General features: G+C 39.6%; 1 protein-coding gene across 1 annotated transcript in view; it reads left to right on the forward strand.

Annotated features, from left to right (window-relative positions):
• Positions 1-1003: 1003 nt before the first annotated feature.
• Positions 1004-18555, forward strand: part of LOC124138160 (xanthine dehydrogenase-like) — a 30796-nt gene continuing 13244 nt past the window's right edge. The window contains exons 1-20 of the mRNA XM_048386250.1: positions 1004-1127; positions 1979-2118; positions 3640-3809; positions 4127-4287; positions 4555-4631; positions 5943-6025; positions 6732-6942; positions 7218-7297; positions 7481-7630; positions 8114-8216; positions 8773-8921; positions 9001-9111; positions 10052-10118; positions 11145-11245; positions 12827-12985; positions 14656-14778; positions 16331-16423; positions 16870-16927; positions 17840-17989; positions 18190-18269. Coding sequence (XP_048242207.1) covers positions 1075-1127; positions 1979-2118; positions 3640-3809; positions 4127-4287; positions 4555-4631; positions 5943-6025; positions 6732-6942; positions 7218-7297; positions 7481-7630; positions 8114-8216; positions 8773-8921; positions 9001-9111; positions 10052-10118; positions 11145-11245; positions 12827-12985; positions 14656-14778; positions 16331-16423; positions 16870-16927; positions 17840-17989; positions 18190-18269 — 2319 coding nt within the window. The 5' untranslated portion in view covers positions 1004-1074. The remainder of the gene's footprint in view (positions 1128-1978; positions 2119-3639; positions 3810-4126; positions 4288-4554; positions 4632-5942; positions 6026-6731; positions 6943-7217; positions 7298-7480; positions 7631-8113; positions 8217-8772; positions 8922-9000; positions 9112-10051; positions 10119-11144; positions 11246-12826; positions 12986-14655; positions 14779-16330; positions 16424-16869; positions 16928-17839; positions 17990-18189; positions 18270-18555) is intronic.

An 18555-nucleotide genomic window follows, 5' to 3' on the forward strand; every position in this document is an offset into this window, starting at 1 on the left:
TGTATTTTCTTTAAATGTAACATGTCAACTGAAGTTAACAGGACATAAACTGCCGGGCAAAGTATAAACTTGAAAATTGGATTTGACCCCAAAATTACGTACGTTATCAAACCGTAACAAGGCTGTAAACAGCACCAGAAACACTGCAAACATAAAGTCCAAAACACAACTATGACACAAGTATCAAAACTTAATACATCACCATCGAATTAACATTTGTTTCATTTTTAGGCATCATTAGTCATAAATGTTTTCGTTCTTTTGCCCGGCAGTTTAGTTAGTGCCCTCTTTCAAAAATATAAAGTTCCTAATGATATGCATGTGTTGACACCTACAACGACACATTCCTTTTAAAATTGAATATAGGGGCGGTAGGGTAGCCTAGTGGTTAAAGCGTTCGCTCGTCACGCCGAAGACCCGAGTTCGATTCCCGACATGGGAACAATGTGGGAAGCCCATCTCTGGTGTCCCCCGCCGTGATATTACTGGAATACTGCTAAAAACGGAGAAGACCTATTCTAACCCGGATCTTTATGAGGCACACACATACTAAACATACATACTGTCAGGGTATGAAACTCCCAAAAAATTCAGACAGACCAAAGGACTGGCTAGCTGAAATACTTGCCAGCCCTGACCAAAACCTGCCTGCCCACTATAATCATATGTTTCTCAGGATAAGCTAACGGGGTTTCCTTTTGGTTACATTTTATCATTCATCTTTACATGTGAAGTAATGATTATCATCGGGAAATATTTAGTATTGTCACATATGAAATATAACCCGACCGTCGGGCAGTGGGATTTGAAGATCTGGCAGCCCGAGTTGAAATCAACCCGTCTCGGACGGGCGGGCAGGCAGGTATTTCGAACACTGATACTGTATCTGCACCACTTACACATAGGTCAAAGTCCATGTACTTGTTTCGATGCAATGTACATAGATAAAGACTTATCAACATAAAAAAAATTATCATCACATGCATGTCATGCGACAATCACGCTGCCAGTGCAGACAACCCGGGAATAAATAATAATAAAACCAGCGGAGCAGCGGCAGCAGACGCAGCAGACATGTCGACAACGTCGCTGGGGAACTTTGTGCACTGCCCGGTGTGTAGGACAAGGTAACAGACTGGAGCATATCCTGTAGGCAAAAACTTAATGCCTTCCTCGTAACAGATACATTTTTCACTTCAAGATACATTCTTTATTTTGTTTTGTATCAATAGTAATCCACTGCACGATTCCGACCATATCTTGAGCATGTGTGTATGAATAAAAAACTGAAGACAACAGGTGTTGGCGAAAAGGTGAGCCTATCCTGCCACACTGGTGGCACCCGTCACAACTATATGCACAGCAAGATAAACATTTACCTAAACACAGAATCATACTGCACATGTCAAAATAGGGAATTCATTTTGGTCACTGATGCGACACGTTTGGAAATGTCCGTCACATGTCCACCATAAAAATGTTTTAACAGCTGTACAGATGCCTTTAATTTTGAGACCCGGAATAAAATACTATTTGACAAAACACTAAACACTCTCCACAAGACTGTTTGACAAGAGGGTTGACTATTACTTTTCAAAAGACTGCTTTCCTTTATGTTGATCGATATTCCTGTAGCTCCAGCCATTGATGTTCACATTTCAAAACTTTTGAGACACAATCGAGCATGCTCCAAGATTTCGAAGAGCATCACACGACTCTTGTTCAGAAGCTGTTTGATCAAGGTTACAACATTCAAAGCATCAGTATAGCTTTCAAAAAGTTTTTGGGTAGATACGTGGAGGATATTTCCATACTTGACGTATCAGTAACAAAAATGATTTCCGATGCCAAATAATAATTTTTATACAAAATTACTACACCTTCTAAATATTGTATTCACATTATTAAGCATGGCGAAATAAAAAATAAAAATTTTATATTTTCATCCAGTTGTTACTTGGATAGATTTCCTCCACAGCCACGTCCCCACCAACGGAGCACTGAAGGATGGCGTCTATGCTTCTACCTGTGAAAACTGTGGCCACTTCTTCAAGTTCAAGGCCACAGGTCCTCTCAAGTCCTCTGTTACCTTCACCATAAATAGAAATTCCTACACAGGTACAGCTAAAGGAATTGTTCCGTCACAGCTTAACATTTGTGTGTCATTTATTTGTATGACAATAATTGTCACTGGATTCATGAAGGTTGGCGTCTGTTTATTGCATTACACAATCTGCAGTACAGTGACAGCAGTAACAAAATTGTCCGAGGGGGCGCTGGTGCCTCTGAATTATGTCTGTATCTGGACACAGAAATAAGCTTCCTTGAAGTGGTTCATGGCTACATGTACACCTGTTGCTCAGCATACGGTATTTAGAAATGGATACTGCAATCAAACAAAACGGTCGCTGTTACCCTTCCCCCACCATGTTCCACGGCGACGTCATATCATGGCCCATATCGTCAAGCGAGGTGGGTAACGGTATCATGGCGCGCAACTAAATCGGTAAGCCCACTATTTCATGGCTTGCAGTTGCTTCAGTCTGCTAACATCAGTGCTGGAAACAAAGTTGTAACTTGTACGACAGAAAACACCTCAGCGAGAGAAGCGATAGCTCGGCCCCTAAATGCAGTTGTGGAATTTTTCGAGTCACGTGATTTAAATGAAGCAAACAGATAAATAAACTTAAAGTTAAATTTTACTTAAAGGTACATGGCATCATGGATAACCACACAATGAATGGCTAATGACATGTGAACTACTTTGTTTAAAACGTAAATATGTCTCTTAACGTAAGGGTACAGGCGTTTAGGTTGAAGTGCCCGTTAGTTAGCCCTGTTCCAGGATTTTCAATTTATGTCACAGGTATTAACATATATAATTTTAAACCTAACTCCAATAAAACACAAGGTTAGTCTTAAATTCGGCATCTTTGAGAATTGATAACAATTGCTCTATCCCCATGCGTCTTCCTGCTTTAACTATAATAGTTCAGGGAAAACTATTCTTAAATACATGAGTCTCTATTTGCCATGGAAACAAAATGTCTCTCTTTTCCTTTGTCCACTGATATAAATTATGGGATGCTTTGAGGTTTTGACTGAATCTGTTCGCCCCAAGGTGTTTGGATATTCAGGGATATCCTGTACATCTCCTCTTCTGTCATGCCACATGGGACAGTCATGTCTATGGTCATCCATAAGTTCATCCTCAAGGTGATAACCTGTAGTTCATTTTCGTTATGTATTGAACTCCCGTGTTTTAAAGTTAATATAACTTTGATATTAAAGCAGGAAGGGGAACGGAACAAGTCCTTATTATTTGTTATTAGGGACACCAGGAGCACTGGGCTTAGTTGTACTGTAATAGACAACATAAGGTCTCAAAGATGTGAAAAGATTTGCTGGTTAAATGTCACCTAATTTGTTAATCAGGAAAGTATTGCACCATTCAGAAATGGTGGAGATGGGGATGTTACTAAGTCTTGTTTTGCATGTAATAAAATAAAAGTGACCACACCTTTCTACAAGACGTCTCTACCAGTGTATGGACCCGTGTATATGTCAAATGGTGATGATATTACATTTCAAGTTAAAAACAAAACATGTTGCGTACTCGTTATGTATAAATATTTCCAGTTAGCAACCAGTATGCCGCAGCTTTGTCCCTGAATGAGTTCATGAGGTCCCAGGGTGTGTCCTATGGCACCAAAGCGATGTGTTTGGAGGGAGGGTGTGGCGTGTGCCTCGTCACTACCACACTATATGATCCCATCACAAAGGCCGTGCAGACCTACACAGTCCACTCGGTAAGGAGATGTCTAATAATACTTTGTACTCCAGATGCAATAGTCCCTTCTTTGCAACAAATGACAAAGTAGGACGATGAACCATTGGAGAGCTTCTCTGGTGTTCAGTAAGGTGTCCAAGGTCGAACTGTTTGCTGTCTCTGACGTTACTGTGGACACCGTGAAGACCTCTCTGCCCCAAGTATCGCCAATGCACTTAGTTATCACTATTTCATTAGTGTCAATCATAGTATGATAGGTGTAAATGTACTTTACTATACATTTACATATTGCGTATAAAATACACTAGTAACTTTAAGACGATCTGATTCCTTTAGTGCCTCGTCCCTCTCTACACGTGTGACGGCATGCAAGTGACAACCATTGAAGGTCTGGGCAACACTATGGATGGCCTACACCCGTTACAAGACCGCCTGGCACAGTATAATGGCTCCCAGTGTGGCTTCTGTAGCCCCGCCCAGGTTATGAATATGTATGGGTAAGACTATAAATTTGGTGTTCACTGAAACATAGATACAAGTGATTAGCGATCTCAAAAACTGTACACAAAACGTACGTAGGATTGTAAATATGGGCCTTACAATGATCTCACAATCGCACATGTTTCAAACCTGAATATCCGGGAAAGTTTAGAATTCACTGTACACAAACCCTGACAAATTCTGTATAACGATGTGAAGACTAACGTCGAAATGTCCTTAAAACAAACTCTACGAATATCTATAAAACTCGATATGTGTTTCAGTCTACTAAAGAGGACTCCCAACCCTACCATGCAGCAAGTAGAAAATGCATTTGATGCAACCATCTGCCGATGTACAGGTCAGTGAGGTTTCACTCTAAGCCAGTCAAAATTATTATACACCTTCAGAGTCCACTTCCAGTGCGGGACACATCTTCTTCAGCCTTCTCGAGGTATGCTTGTAATATGTCTAAATCAAACTGTCATTCACGAACTAAACAATAAAGTGATTATGGATACAATCTTCGTTGTTGAAGAACGACTATTCATAAAATATGATATTCATTCACATGTAACATTTTATCAACTGGTTCAAGATATGGTTCGGCATTTCAAGGGGTGTAGCATATCCATTTGACACAAGATGTTTGTAGTGATACAATTTCATCGTCAACCAAGAAGAGAGTGAGTGAGTGAATATGGAATATTCCAGCAATGTCACGGCGGGGGATACCAGAGATGGGCTTCACACATTGTACCCATGTCGGGCCAAATAGAGAGCCACACGTGTTAGTTGTAGCTAACGCTCAAACTGTCAAGTAAATATTTACCCTACGAACCTTTGCCATGTGCTGGCCAAATGTTGTCATTTACAAAATTAATAGTGGTGAAAATTATATATATGTCTGGATCACTGAAAATAAGTGATGACACCCGGTATTAGTGACAAGGGTAAGCATGTACAGTAGAGCACGGTATTCATGTACATGTTGGAGTAGCTCAACTGGTTCAGGATATGGTATGATATTTGAAGTGGTGTATGATATCCCCTGACACAGTGTGTTTACAGTTACATAAACCCACCTCGTCAGAGTCATCCCTTTTTTCGTAGTTATATCTCGTTGTTATCTGTTGCGATATCTGTTAAGCTTGAGTCTATATGTCAATTAAATATATGTGCCTGGTTACAACACAGAGTCTCTAGGCTAATAATGCTATAGATATACAAGATATGATAAGAGTGTTCTTGTAATGATGTTTACCACAAAAATGCCACAAATGTTCTAAAGTTGAACACTTTACGTTAGCGAATAGAAATATTACACACATTTGTCTAAATAACTATTTGTTAGATATAGGTTAAAAAGTACATATTCACAATGACACAGTCAAAAGGTTTCAAACCATAAAGCGATTGCCTTAATAGTCAGGGAGTTTAGTGATAGCATAACACTCTACAACATCAGAGCTCGATGACACCCACCTGCTTTAAGTGGAAATGCTTTTTTTTCATTTATAAGCTTTTGGCAGAAATATATTTGGAACGTCGGTTTGTGTTTGAGAACTTGGAAAAGGGGTAGACCTTTTTATTCTGTTCCTTGGTTTTTCTTTCGATCGTGTATTGTACATATTTAGAGTGTTTTAAATGTCAATAATTCTTCTTATCGCAGGGTATCGCCCGATTCTGGATGCTATGAAGTCCTTTGCATCTGACGCCCCGCCAAGCCTACCTGGCGGTACTATTGACATTGAGGTAAACTGGGACATCTTCATATTAAACTTTCACGTTATTGCATCCAATTTATAGCGTGGTCCTTGGTGTGATCCTGCTTCAAAGACGATAGATATGTTCACTACAATACTGATCTGATCTTTGAAAGACCTTTAGAAGTGATACACATAAGCAAGAGAGTTTATGGATATCACCTTCTTTATTATGAAGATGAAGGAGTAAGCATATACTCCGAAACGTTAATTATGATCTGGGTGTGATAGCAATGGAATAGTGTACAAACTAGAACTTTCAATATATATACCGTTAACCACTGGGATGGCGACAGTGCCACTAAGGTTGATGTTACCAATCTGTATATTTCTGAATGCTGATCTGGATGCACTTACGTATCCAGTTTCATAGTGGCAAACATGTTTATCATTTAAAGAATATCAGGTCGTCTGAAGGATGGTACTAACAAAAGGGCCTCAGCCTACATGCTGGAGGTCATCATTTTTACTGCTTCGACCTATAGTTTCCTTAGTTCTTTCCCCATATAGGTGTAAATATGGCAGAATGAGGGGATGGCTCATGTCATGTAATGAGTTCTTCAATATTCATTTAACGATAGATAAGTGACTTTATATGTATTACTTGAAAACTGATACATTAACTATTAGTATCAGTCATGTTATCTTTTAAAATTAAAATTTAACTGATTGTCTCCCTCAATTATTAATTCCAGGAACTGGACAAGAAGATATGCAGCAAAACCGGGAAGACCTGTACAGGACGCTGTTCATCTGAGAGACAGACTGACCCAGAGCTCGTCCCCCTCCACATTGTGCTGCAGGGGTCACAGTGGTACAAACCCACCACCAGACAGCAGCTGTACGCCCTCCTGGGCCAACACAAGGGAGACAACTACAGACTCGTGTTCGGAAATTCAGGATTCGGTAAACGAATGTGAACGCTTTAATGCGAGTACATAGAGAAGACGAATAACGTGCACTAGAGAATCTACTTAAAACTTTAGGCTGTGATGGTTATTTTATGTTGAAGTGTCCATTACTGGATAAGGACTGGCATGCATTGTCACAAAGACTCTCAATGGCTTCTGTTTTGATTTAATTCTGCCGTACAATTTGTTGCCAAGTGATGCAAGTTTCTGACACAAATATGTCTCATCTATCATATCCAATAAGAATATTGACGACTGACTTGTTTCCAGGTGTGTACAAAGAAATCGGCCCATGGATGTATGGTGTGCTCATTGACCTGCGTGGAATCCAAGAGTTTTACAACATTTCTGTAAGTTGAGTGGACACAGGTTTAATGATATACTGGGCATACAATATTAAATGCGAAACATAAAGAATTGTTTTTGAGTAATCAAAATAACTAAGACTGCGAATTCCTCCGAGTAATTTACAAACACATCACGAAATGTGCACTTTTCCAGAACCACATATGCAAGAGCTTTTTATGTCACAGGTGGACTCCTCCAAAGTGACGTTTGGTTCCAGCATCACTCTGACCAACATGAATGAGGTGTTTGAGAAAAACAGAACCAATCCTGCTTTGTCCTACTTCCGGGATTTCGCAAACCACGTTGCCGTAATTGGAAACGTCGGAATGAGAAATGTAAGAAGACACCAGTTCATGTCATCACTGACTGACCATGTATTTATCATTTACTGTGTTTTTTATTCATGCCTATTTTGTGCCCTTTGCGGTTACCAAGATGAACTTGAATCTCCATTAGAATATCTCACGGTATTTTGGGGAGGGTGCTGAGTTTCATTTAATCGACTCACAGCTCCGCCTTAGTCGTATTAATTATCATATGGAATCATTACCTCCTTCAGAATATCCTAGTAAAACCCAGAAATGAAGAAATATAATATCCTGGCATTCCATTTTAAATGTATGGCACGTGCATATCTGCTCAGCGAATATTTAAAAGAAATACAAATAGGAATTGTTTTTCTTCGCTTCATCACTTTGATTTGAAGAAACATAATCATAAGTTTTGTACACTTAGCTGAAGGTTTATGTTTGATCCAATAAGATTGTGCAGAGGGGTGTTGTCGTGAAGTTACGAGATGATCACTTTATCTGTTTCAGTTGGCCAGCTGGGCAGGTAACCTGATGCTGAAGAACCTGCACACTGAGTTCCCGTCTGATATCTTCACCATGTTCGAGACAGTCAGGGCAACTCTGTTCATTGGTAAGGTATACAGTATTTAAAACTGGAAAATACGAAAGTATCACGTTGGTGGTATAATTGGAAAAAAAACAACACTACAATTAGAAGAAAACAATTTATGGAATCCGTGTTGGTGACTCCTGTGTGTTGTGTTGTAACAATTATAACAAATCTATCTACCTCTACTTATTTGTAGCCTTAATGATTTGAATATAGTCATATTACCATCATAGATTGAACGTTTGTTTGGTGAGAGTATTATGTGTTGAACCACATATGTGTACATAACAACAATTGTTACTTGTTGAGCAAACTGAAATCTTTGGGTGAAGGGCAATATTAACATGAAAGAGGAATATGACAATATATTTCGTTTTCTGGTTTGTACTGCGCTACACGAAGGAAACAAACACTGACCAGAGTGCACATATTCATAATATACACGCCAAGTATCCTTTCTTCAGTTTACTGACACTTGTTATATCAAGCAGTTTCTGTGACTATCAATTTTACACAGTTTTGTGGGTAAAAGTAAGAATATTCCTGGTCATATAAATATACTGATTATGTATTGCAGGATCAAGTGATGGCACAGAGGAACCATGCAGTCTTATGGACTTCCTCAACCTAGACATGAAGGGCAAGGTCATCCTGTCTGTGACACTTCCAACATTCCCATCTGGAGACGTGTATGTCAAGACCTTCAATACTACCCCCAGACATCAGGTAGATATGCACAGTTCATGAGACGACCACACATTGTAGGCTAGAGAGAACAAAATAATCACTCACTAATTTGTTATAGAATGCCCACGCCTATGTGACAGCAGGCTTCAGGATGCAGTTGGACAGGAACAACAACTTCACTGTCAAGACAAAACCATCCCTGGTGTACGGTGGCATCAACAAGACACTGGTAAGTCGGGAATTTGCTAAATAAAAAGCAAGTCAGAAGGGGGGGGGGGGGGGGGGGGGGGGGGGGAATGATTTCTCAATAATATGGAGTTCGTGAAACCCTACGGCAAAATGGAAACACGTTGAATGCGTGAGTGAATGAGTATACCAGTTATATCACGGCGTGTCAGCTTAATGTGGGAGGAAAGCCCGAAGTGATGCAGGTCTCAGACGTTTACCACTTTGGTGAAACACACGAGCACGGGTATATGGTGCTGACAAACCTAGAAACATAATCGGGGCGAACCGGGATTCGAACTCACAATCATAGGTTTATGGCGTTCCAGCGAATCGCGGCGCCTTAGACGACTGGGCTACCCGTGCCCTCGCGGAAGCAAGTTGAAAGCAAGTAGAAAGTACTCACCTGTACATTTCAGGTGTTTAAGATAGGAATGGAAGAAAGGCCGATGACTTGCTTCCCTATGACACGAACAGGGTGACATTATCAATATAGGTTTCGACGCCTGAGTATGGGTTGAAATGCTCCTGACATTATATGAAATTACCAAACATGAATGCACAATTATTTCTCCTAAAAAACATAAGAATTCTTGTAAATATCGTATATGACAATTTCAAATTTGCAAAAATACATGCAACTGAACAAATAAAGTGGAACCGTGCAAGAAAACGTTCGTCCATACTACCATTTGTTTATTATATATAGAAATCAATTTCTCAAATAGATGTTAAGGGTGACATGAATTTGTAACGTGCACTTATGACAGTTTTAGGTGGACGAATGAAAAGCTAGCCATTTTATGACTCACACATGAAACATAATTCAAGCTGTTCAACATTACCGCTGTGCACAGCTAATGCGTAATAGTTTCGATGTATAAAACAAACACGTGTCGTCCTGCTTGACTGTTGTTATTCAACATTGACTTGAATATATACAGGTACATGCAAGCAATACGGAGGCGTTTCTGCAAGGCAAACAGTTGGGGGATGCTTCAGTTCTTAAAGGTTAGGGGCAAGTCCTGATTTTCATTCAAATGACGATCCCGTATCGGTTGGCTGCCATCCGGTTTCGAAGTTGATATAATGACGGGAGTGCTGAAATGGTTGGTTGTCATGTTGCGATGTAGGAATCGAATGGAAAACAAATATTCCCATGGTGGATAGTTTAGATGTATAGTCTGGAAGGTAATTTAAGGTACCGACGTTTACTACAATATCTGAAAAATTATCGGACCTACTACAGTCAAAGTTGGTATGAGATTATTAAACAGTCATACATAACTGGATATTACATTTAAAGACAATCGGTGCATGAATAAAAAATCTGTCTATTTAGCTATCACTATATTTCATCAACAATCAGACCAGCAGATGGCTGTTTCAATGAATGCTCGTTCCACCCGTGATGAACAGGTCTGGTTGTTGATGAAATATAGTGATAGCTAAATAGACAGATTTTTTCGCATGCACCTATTGTCTTTAAATGTAATATCCAGTTATGTATGACTGTTTAATGGTCTCATACCAGCTTTGACTGGAGTAGGTCCGATAATTTTTCAGATATTGCAGTAAACGTCGGTACCTTAAATTACCTTCCAGACTATAGTTGTGATGGTTAGGTCAAAATGGAGTTGCTCACACACATGCATTCTCATGGCAATCAGACGGATGCTCAGCATGTTGACGGTGTATAGGGGCGGTCGGGTAGCCTACTGGTTAAAGCGTTCGCTCGTCACGCTGAAGACCCGGGTTCGATTCCCGACATGGGTACAATGTGTGAAGCCCATTTCTGGTCTCCCCCGCCGTGATATTGCTGGAATATTGCTAAAAGCGGCGTAAAACCATCCTCACTCACTCACTCACACGGTGTATATGTGATGCTGTTCCAAGGGTACATGCATGTGTATTGGTTCTTTTAAGGCAGAATGGAATTACTCAAACACGTTAATCATGGTAATGAGTCCTACTTTTATTGTTTTGAACAGTGAGGTATGTACACGCGTTCTTCATGCAACCTAATTCATTATTCAGCTGCAATAGACAGTCTGTCCGCCGAGCTGATCCCAGACGCTACAGCGGGTTTATCGAGTCCAGCCTACAGAAAGAACTTGGCCATCTGTCTGTTCTACAAGGTCAGTCATTATACATCAGTCTCCAATGTCTCTATGTTAGACATATCTAGACGCTAGACGTGATCTGTGTATCATTATAGGGATATCGGTTTGTGTCATCTATCCATGTGATATCGATATCAGTGTTAACAAACACGATCCAATCGCGCGGAGCTGTAAGTGTCATCACTGAATTTGTCAGTTGAGAATTTCGGGTCAGGTCAAGTACCGCATGCTTGTCGTCAGACCTGGCTAAACTGGGATCGGATGATCAGGCTTCGTGACCTTGCGTGATGCAGGTCACCGTGTCCCATAAAGCATGCACAGCTTGCATTGTTTATTGTTTTCAGTTAATATAGTTGCCTGATCCAGGTTGTCGTGTACTGCTCACTACTCCTTTAAACTACATTCGATCTCACACATTTCAAAATAATGTTTTCAGTTTTAATTTATCTAGTCACATGTAATCATAACATCTATTCCAACACATTTTTCACCATTGAATTACAATTTTATGACATTTATTAGTGGCCGCGCAGATACATTACGTTATTAGTATTGTGCAGTGAAACTAATTTCTCATCTCCCTGAAAAATATACTGAACCGCAAAAGAAACGTCACCCCAAGTAACATTGCATGAAAAGTTGTCATTTAAATATCTGGCTAATTTTTGTCAACGTTTCTAAAATTTAACATTAACTTGTCCGGAACAATGAAATTTTGATGATTAAAAAACCAAGCAGATGACAATAAAACCGATCGCCAAAACGCATCACGGCAACGGCCATGGTAACCCAATGCACGTGGGTTCCGTGCAAATTGAAATGCACATGCGTTACCCTATTTCTTGCCCTATAAAAATCCATCCATATAGATGACGTCCGACCAAGGCGTTCCTCAGAGTGTGGGCTCAAGTGCCTATGGCCTTCATCAACCTACTGTAAATTTGATTGTCAATATATTAGTTACAATTAGCTACATTTTGTGAATGAGGGCCTGGTGAAATTATTCAGGGCCCCAAACACTTACCTCCGAGATGCAAAACACGTGCATTCATGTTGCCGTCTCACCCTGCTGGATTTCAACTGCTTGCAAATTTGGAACCAAGACATTGTCTTGTGAATACTTTGAAAATCATTTTGGTAGCATAATTTTATTTGTTTAACATCATTTTTTTTAAATTATTTGTTTATTTTATCGATTGGAATTTTTTCTCGTTTCTTCCATCATATTTTCGTCATTTCGATTATTTCTTCGTTATTTGAATTTTATAAAAAAAACCCTTGAAATTCCTATTTTTTTCAAGTCATTTCGATTATTTCATCTTAATTTTGATCATTTTTTCGAAATTTCGAACTTGTCCTCGTTACTTAAAGTGGGCGAAGGCTTGGCGGAAGTAGTCTGTGAGTTGGGTTTAACATTGTTTCAGTCATATTACTGCGTTTAAGCGAGTGAACATTTCAGTTGTGTCACTTGATGTGTAGGAAAAGGTGAAGTGATGCAGGTCTGAGACGTTTACCATGTAGGGGAAAACCATGAGAACGGGTATGGGTGTATCCAATTTGTGACCGGTACAAGCTCGTTTCTAAATCTTTATTTAGTGTGTGCTCGGCATGTGTAGTGAGAAAGCAGCCACAAGATTCCAGAGTGGAGGCACCAACTTGATGCGGCCCGTGTCATCCGGCACTCAGACATATGACAGTCGTAAAGATGAATACCCCTTGACTCAACCTATGACAAAAGCAGATGCAACCTTACAGGTATGTATTTTCACCAACATATTAAGACTACGAATATGTGACTTATGACTTGCTTTGGTTTGTTGTCAACATTAATTTGTGTTCAGAACATGATTATCTTTGTCATCCTGTCAACCGCATTATAATGGATATGGTGACAGCAAGGCAAGTCGAGTATTCACCTGAACAAACATGGGAACATAAGTACATATTAGCAAGCGACAAAACCCTTTCCAAATAAGATGTCCATTGGACGATCCCGACAATGAACCAGTAATGGCACTAGGTGTTTTCGGAAAGGTGGTCATATCCTGTTCCAGCTTAAACGCCAGTCATTATTACAAAAGCGAGTCAGATGTTCATCTGAACAAACACCGATGTATCCAATTTGGAAATGAATTCCCCTGGTCTACCTTTAACCTTTTTGAAAGCGTTACTGTCACGGAGCTGATCTCCTGCTACTATTGTGTTCATAAATGTAAATACAGAAAAGCGAGACAACCTGGTAAATGTTCGCAGGTTTATTATCATCATCTGCATATACTCAACGAGAGAAAATCTAAAGTGGCTAGGCCAAAATTGTGACAGGCAAAGTGAGTGAGTGAGTGAGTATGGTTTAACGCCGCTTTTAGCAATATTCAAGCAATATCACGGCAGGGGACACCAGAAATAGGCTTCACACATTGTACCCATGTCGGGAATCGAACCCGGGTCTTCGGCGTGACGAGCGAACGCTTTAACCACTAGGCTACCCGACCGCCCCGACAGGCAAAGACTACCGATAAATACAAAAAGCAATCTTGGGGCGTGAACCTGAGTGGAGCCGCCTTGGGTGCAGATCATTGTGGTAGTAGCAAATATTGAAACGTTAACTATGCAACCGTATACCAGCTATTACATAAGATGGCTAAACCAACACTGATACGAAAATAAGGAAGACACATAGACTGCTGATTAAACCGGCTGGGACAAACAAACACCTGGAGGTTAGTTAACTCTGCACTCTCTGTTAAGGATAAAACACTCTGAGGTTTTGGTTCAAAATGTAAAATGGCGAGCGAGGGAAAAGCCTGATGGCTTTTCTTACAATTTAAATGTTAAACCTCTGAGCATGTCTCACTTGAAAGAAATACCGATCACAAGGTTACTATGCCATAATAACATGTCAATGTATAATTCAATAGGTAAACGTAGCGATGAGCTACTTAAGCAAGAAGACACTGGCTGCTAACTAACAGTGAAAGCTGTCTAACAGAATCGATGAACCTGTACACAGCAGACTTAATTCAAACATATCGTTTTTAGTTTCAACAAAATCAGTATATGCGCTATAGTGTCACTGGATTGTTCATGTTATATATATACATGTATATGTAATGTCTCCTCAACTCATCCAGTAATTAAAGGAGATCTATATTTGGAATGTTTCACACTATAGGTCGTCTCCTCAACTCATCCAGTAATTGTATGAGATCTATATATGTAATGTTTCAGACTATAGGTCGTCTCCTCAACTCATCCAGTAATTGTATGAGATCTATATATGGAATGTTTCAGACTATAGGTCGTCTCCTTAACTCATCCAGTAATTGTATGAGATCTATATATGGAATGTTTCAGACTATAGGTCGTCTCCTCAACTCTGCCACTACATGTATGCGATCCATATACATGTATATGTTATGTTTCAGACTTCAGGTCAGGTCCAGTTCGTTGGTGACTTACCTCCGGTTCCAAATGAAGTGGCTGCGTCATTCGTCATAAGCAGTGTTGGCAACGCCGAGATCGACACTGTCGACACCTCTGCAGCCATGGTAACCTAAATTGATTAAAATACTGAATTCATACATGTTCGTTAAATTTTTTTATCTTTTAAAAGACAATAAGCTGTAAATCTGTAGAAACCGTACCCATAACTTTTGTACTTAGATCTTATTTGTATTACATTACGAAGGTGCAGATCAATTTTGGGTTTCCTGAAAACCAATGTATTATCGTCTTCTTGAGGCAATAACTGCCTTAAATAATGCAATTGGTAGAATATGGTAGACACAATTTTATGGATAACAACTTCTTTAAAACTGCAAAAAGCGACGGTATAGATCCTAATACCGTTGTCAAGCAGGACTGAATGAGGGACAAAGTGCAGTAGAATCTGTGGGGCACGCTTATTACTGGCTGCTAATTCAGGTTACATTGGCAGCTAAGTGGTCAGTTTTGACGAATATGAACCACTTAGATCTGTATCTCCTGGGCTCCGTTACACAAAGCTATCCTGACGATACGAGTAACGGAAGTGTATGAAGAGCAACGTTATGGGAGTACTAACTGTCTTACCAACATGGGTGGTGTAGGGCAAGTAAAGTCATCTTAGCAACGTTGCAGATTTTAATACTTTAGGGCATAATTAACCCAAAAGACTTGATCAAAATTTAATAGGAAAAACGGAAACAGTGTAAAACAGACGATAAAACAACGGCAGGAGAAATAGTCCCTAAAAATTCTTTTACTGCGGGGAATCTCCTTAATGGAGGTTAAAACGGGTTCCTGGTGTTTGACGCGTTTACGATGATCGCGCCGACGCCAGGTCTGCCTGCTTCTGTCAGAGGTTTTGTGGTCATTTGCGTCTTTTTCTGTCTGCTCATCCATTTGAATACCGTGTCCACAACCTGTGCCATCTGAGTAACAACACTGAAGATGCCTTCAGTTGTTTACTCAGGGAATAAATCCCTGACAGGCATATTTTGTGTGGAATAGGAACGAGGGCAGCTGGTGTTTTATGAATTTCGGTGTGGCGATAACATGAAATATTACATGCAGAATTTACCTGGATTTTGATTCCCACCAACTACGACCTGCCCTGGTTGGTCTTTTCATCCAGTAATTTTCTGTTAAAGGCGGTTAGCTACATATTACTCAGGCAACCTCAGACGTTTGGAAAGTAGTATTTTACAATATCAAAGAAGGAAATTAGGTTAATTGAAAGGAGGAATACGAGTGCGTTTTCTTTATCGTGTATATAATTGAGTGAGAGTGAATGAATTTTAACTCCGTCTTGACCATTATTTCTTTTCAACCAGCAGTGTATGCTTAAAGTGCAGGAAACTCAAATTGTTGAAAACGTTATTATTTTTGGTGAAACCTATGGCTAAGGTGCTTACAAATCATGAACGACAGATCAAATTAGGGCCAAATTTGAAATTCGAACTCCTGAATCGAAGTAGGCTTGGCATGGAATGTTATTCTGCAATGTTTTAAACCAATTCTTCTAAACAAGTATACAGGCATGGATTCAACATATGAGGGGAGGGAAATGAAGACATTATTTTATTGTTTCTGTTTTGAGTTTTGAAAATCTTTCCACAGTCCTATCCGGGAGTGCTCAAGTATATATCTGCAGCTGATATACCGACCGGAGGACGGAACAGTTTCAGTACACCAAATCCGGGTGTTGAGGAGGTACTGACAACAAGAATATATATAGTGTCAGCTGTTTTCCCCGCCTTCTTCTCTTTTCTTTGTCATTGTTTCTTAAGTGGATTCTATGCTTTGTTACTGCCCCCTTCTTTTAATGAAGCAAACCAAATAGCTGCACAGCCTACATGTTCTTATAACTTTTTGAAGGAGTAGATGGTAGTAGATATGTGATTATATCACCATATGTTACAGGCAACTTTTTAACAAAACCAAAACACATTCCTAAATCATGTCCATGATTTCAAGTTGTCACATTAACAATTACATTTATTTCTACTCATGGGGGATAGAATTGTCTTTGATTACACCAAGGAGTTGTTTTCATATATGATATGAACTAAACATAGTTGCCAATTGTGTAGCTGAAAGGTTATGCATATATTTGAAAAACCTATAAAATTATGTCTCAATCATACCGTTTTTTCCAGCTGTTCTGCAGTGGACGAGTTCTGTACAGTGGACAGACAATTGGTCTCATTGTGGCAGGTAGAGTTCCTTTACAGAACCTTCGTTTATGGATTGTATGGTCATGCAGCTGTCTGTGTCTGTAATAGAGAAAAGCGCAATGTTAAATACACCAAACAAAACCACAAAGCATAGTGTATATGTAATTGCTATAGTTTCATAAACTTCGACTTGCCTTGGTCTGAATAAAATAACTAATGCCGGCTTACATTGTACATACATGTTGGACCTGTGAAGACCTGACGTAGAATAGGTCTTCAGCAATTGCCGTAAAAGACAACTGTGAGTGTGGTAAGAGGCGACTAACGGGATCGGGTGGTCAGACTCTCTGACTTGGTTGATGCAGGTCATCAATCCCAAATGCGTGGGTCGATGCTCATGATATCAATCAATGGATTGTCTGGTCCGCCGTCATATAGCTGGAATATTGCTGAGATTGGCGTAAAGCAAGCAACCAACCAACCAACATACATGTTCACGAAGATACATACCTTTGGAATGACTTTAACTCATTCATTAGCTGTCACATGTTTTCAGTAAACTAGTCCTACTTTTCTGGTCAGGTTAATGATGTTGGTTAATCTTCATAGTGACCATTTTGACCATTTACTTCACGCATTTCCAAGACTTTCAGACTTCACAAGTCCAAATTGTTTTGGTTCATGTCTTTATTTAAAAAAAAAAAAATACTTACACCAGCCAAATAACAACGTACAGTTATCAATATAACCTTTCATCAACATTCTAGATATCGAACACCTAAGGCGGTTAACAGGCCACAAAAATAATTAATTCACATTGGAGTAAATGCTGAAACAGATACGTTTTTCATCTTTCAGAAGATGCATGTGGTTTTACCTAAAATCTGCCACAAACGTTATAACTTTCGAGACACAAGTAATTGATGTGAAAATGTATGATGTTTTCTTCCAGTGGACAAATGGTCGGCAGACACTGCAGCCAGCATGGTGAAAGTTACCTACAAGAACGTCCAGCCACCCATCATTACAATGGAAGATGCCATTCAAAAGAAATCCATATTTCCAAATGTTGCCCAAGAGCTAAAAGTTGGCGATGCAGCAGGTGCCCAATTATTCTGTAGATATCGGTTTCAGTACATCAAGCTGAATTTGCTTGAGAACATTCATTTGATTTACAATGTCCACTGATATTGTTTTCTAGTGCAACTGTGTGAGCCACTTATTTATTTAGGTTAATAGAAATAAATTAACAAGATGCTGATAAGACAACGGAAAATATTGAAATAGTTTTTTTTTCTTTAGCTGCAATAGCGGGATCTGACAAACAAATTACTGGCACCATCAAGATGAAACATCAGTACCATTTCTACCTGGAAACACAGGTCCGTCATATACCTAGATATACCATAAGTACTAATGTCATGGGGAGATGTATATTCATATGTATGAGAGAATGCAACCATGTTCAGCAACATTCCAGTCATGTCAAGAGGGGGACCAGAAAAAAGCTTTACATTTTGCATAGATGTGAAGAATTTGTTGATTGCCGTTGATAAGTTTCCTAGTTCATCAATACCATAGTCACCTTTCCTACTTAATCAATGACGTAGTTGCGCTTCCTACTTCATCAGTGGGGGCGGTCGGGTAGCCTAGTGGTTAAAGCGTTCG

This window comes from Haliotis rufescens, unplaced genomic scaffold (genome assembly GCF_023055435.1).
Source record: "Haliotis rufescens isolate VD_foot unplaced genomic scaffold, xgHalRufe1.0.p SCAF_6, whole genome shotgun sequence".
Taxonomy (NCBI): domain Eukaryota; kingdom Metazoa; phylum Mollusca; class Gastropoda; order Lepetellida; family Haliotidae; genus Haliotis; species Haliotis rufescens.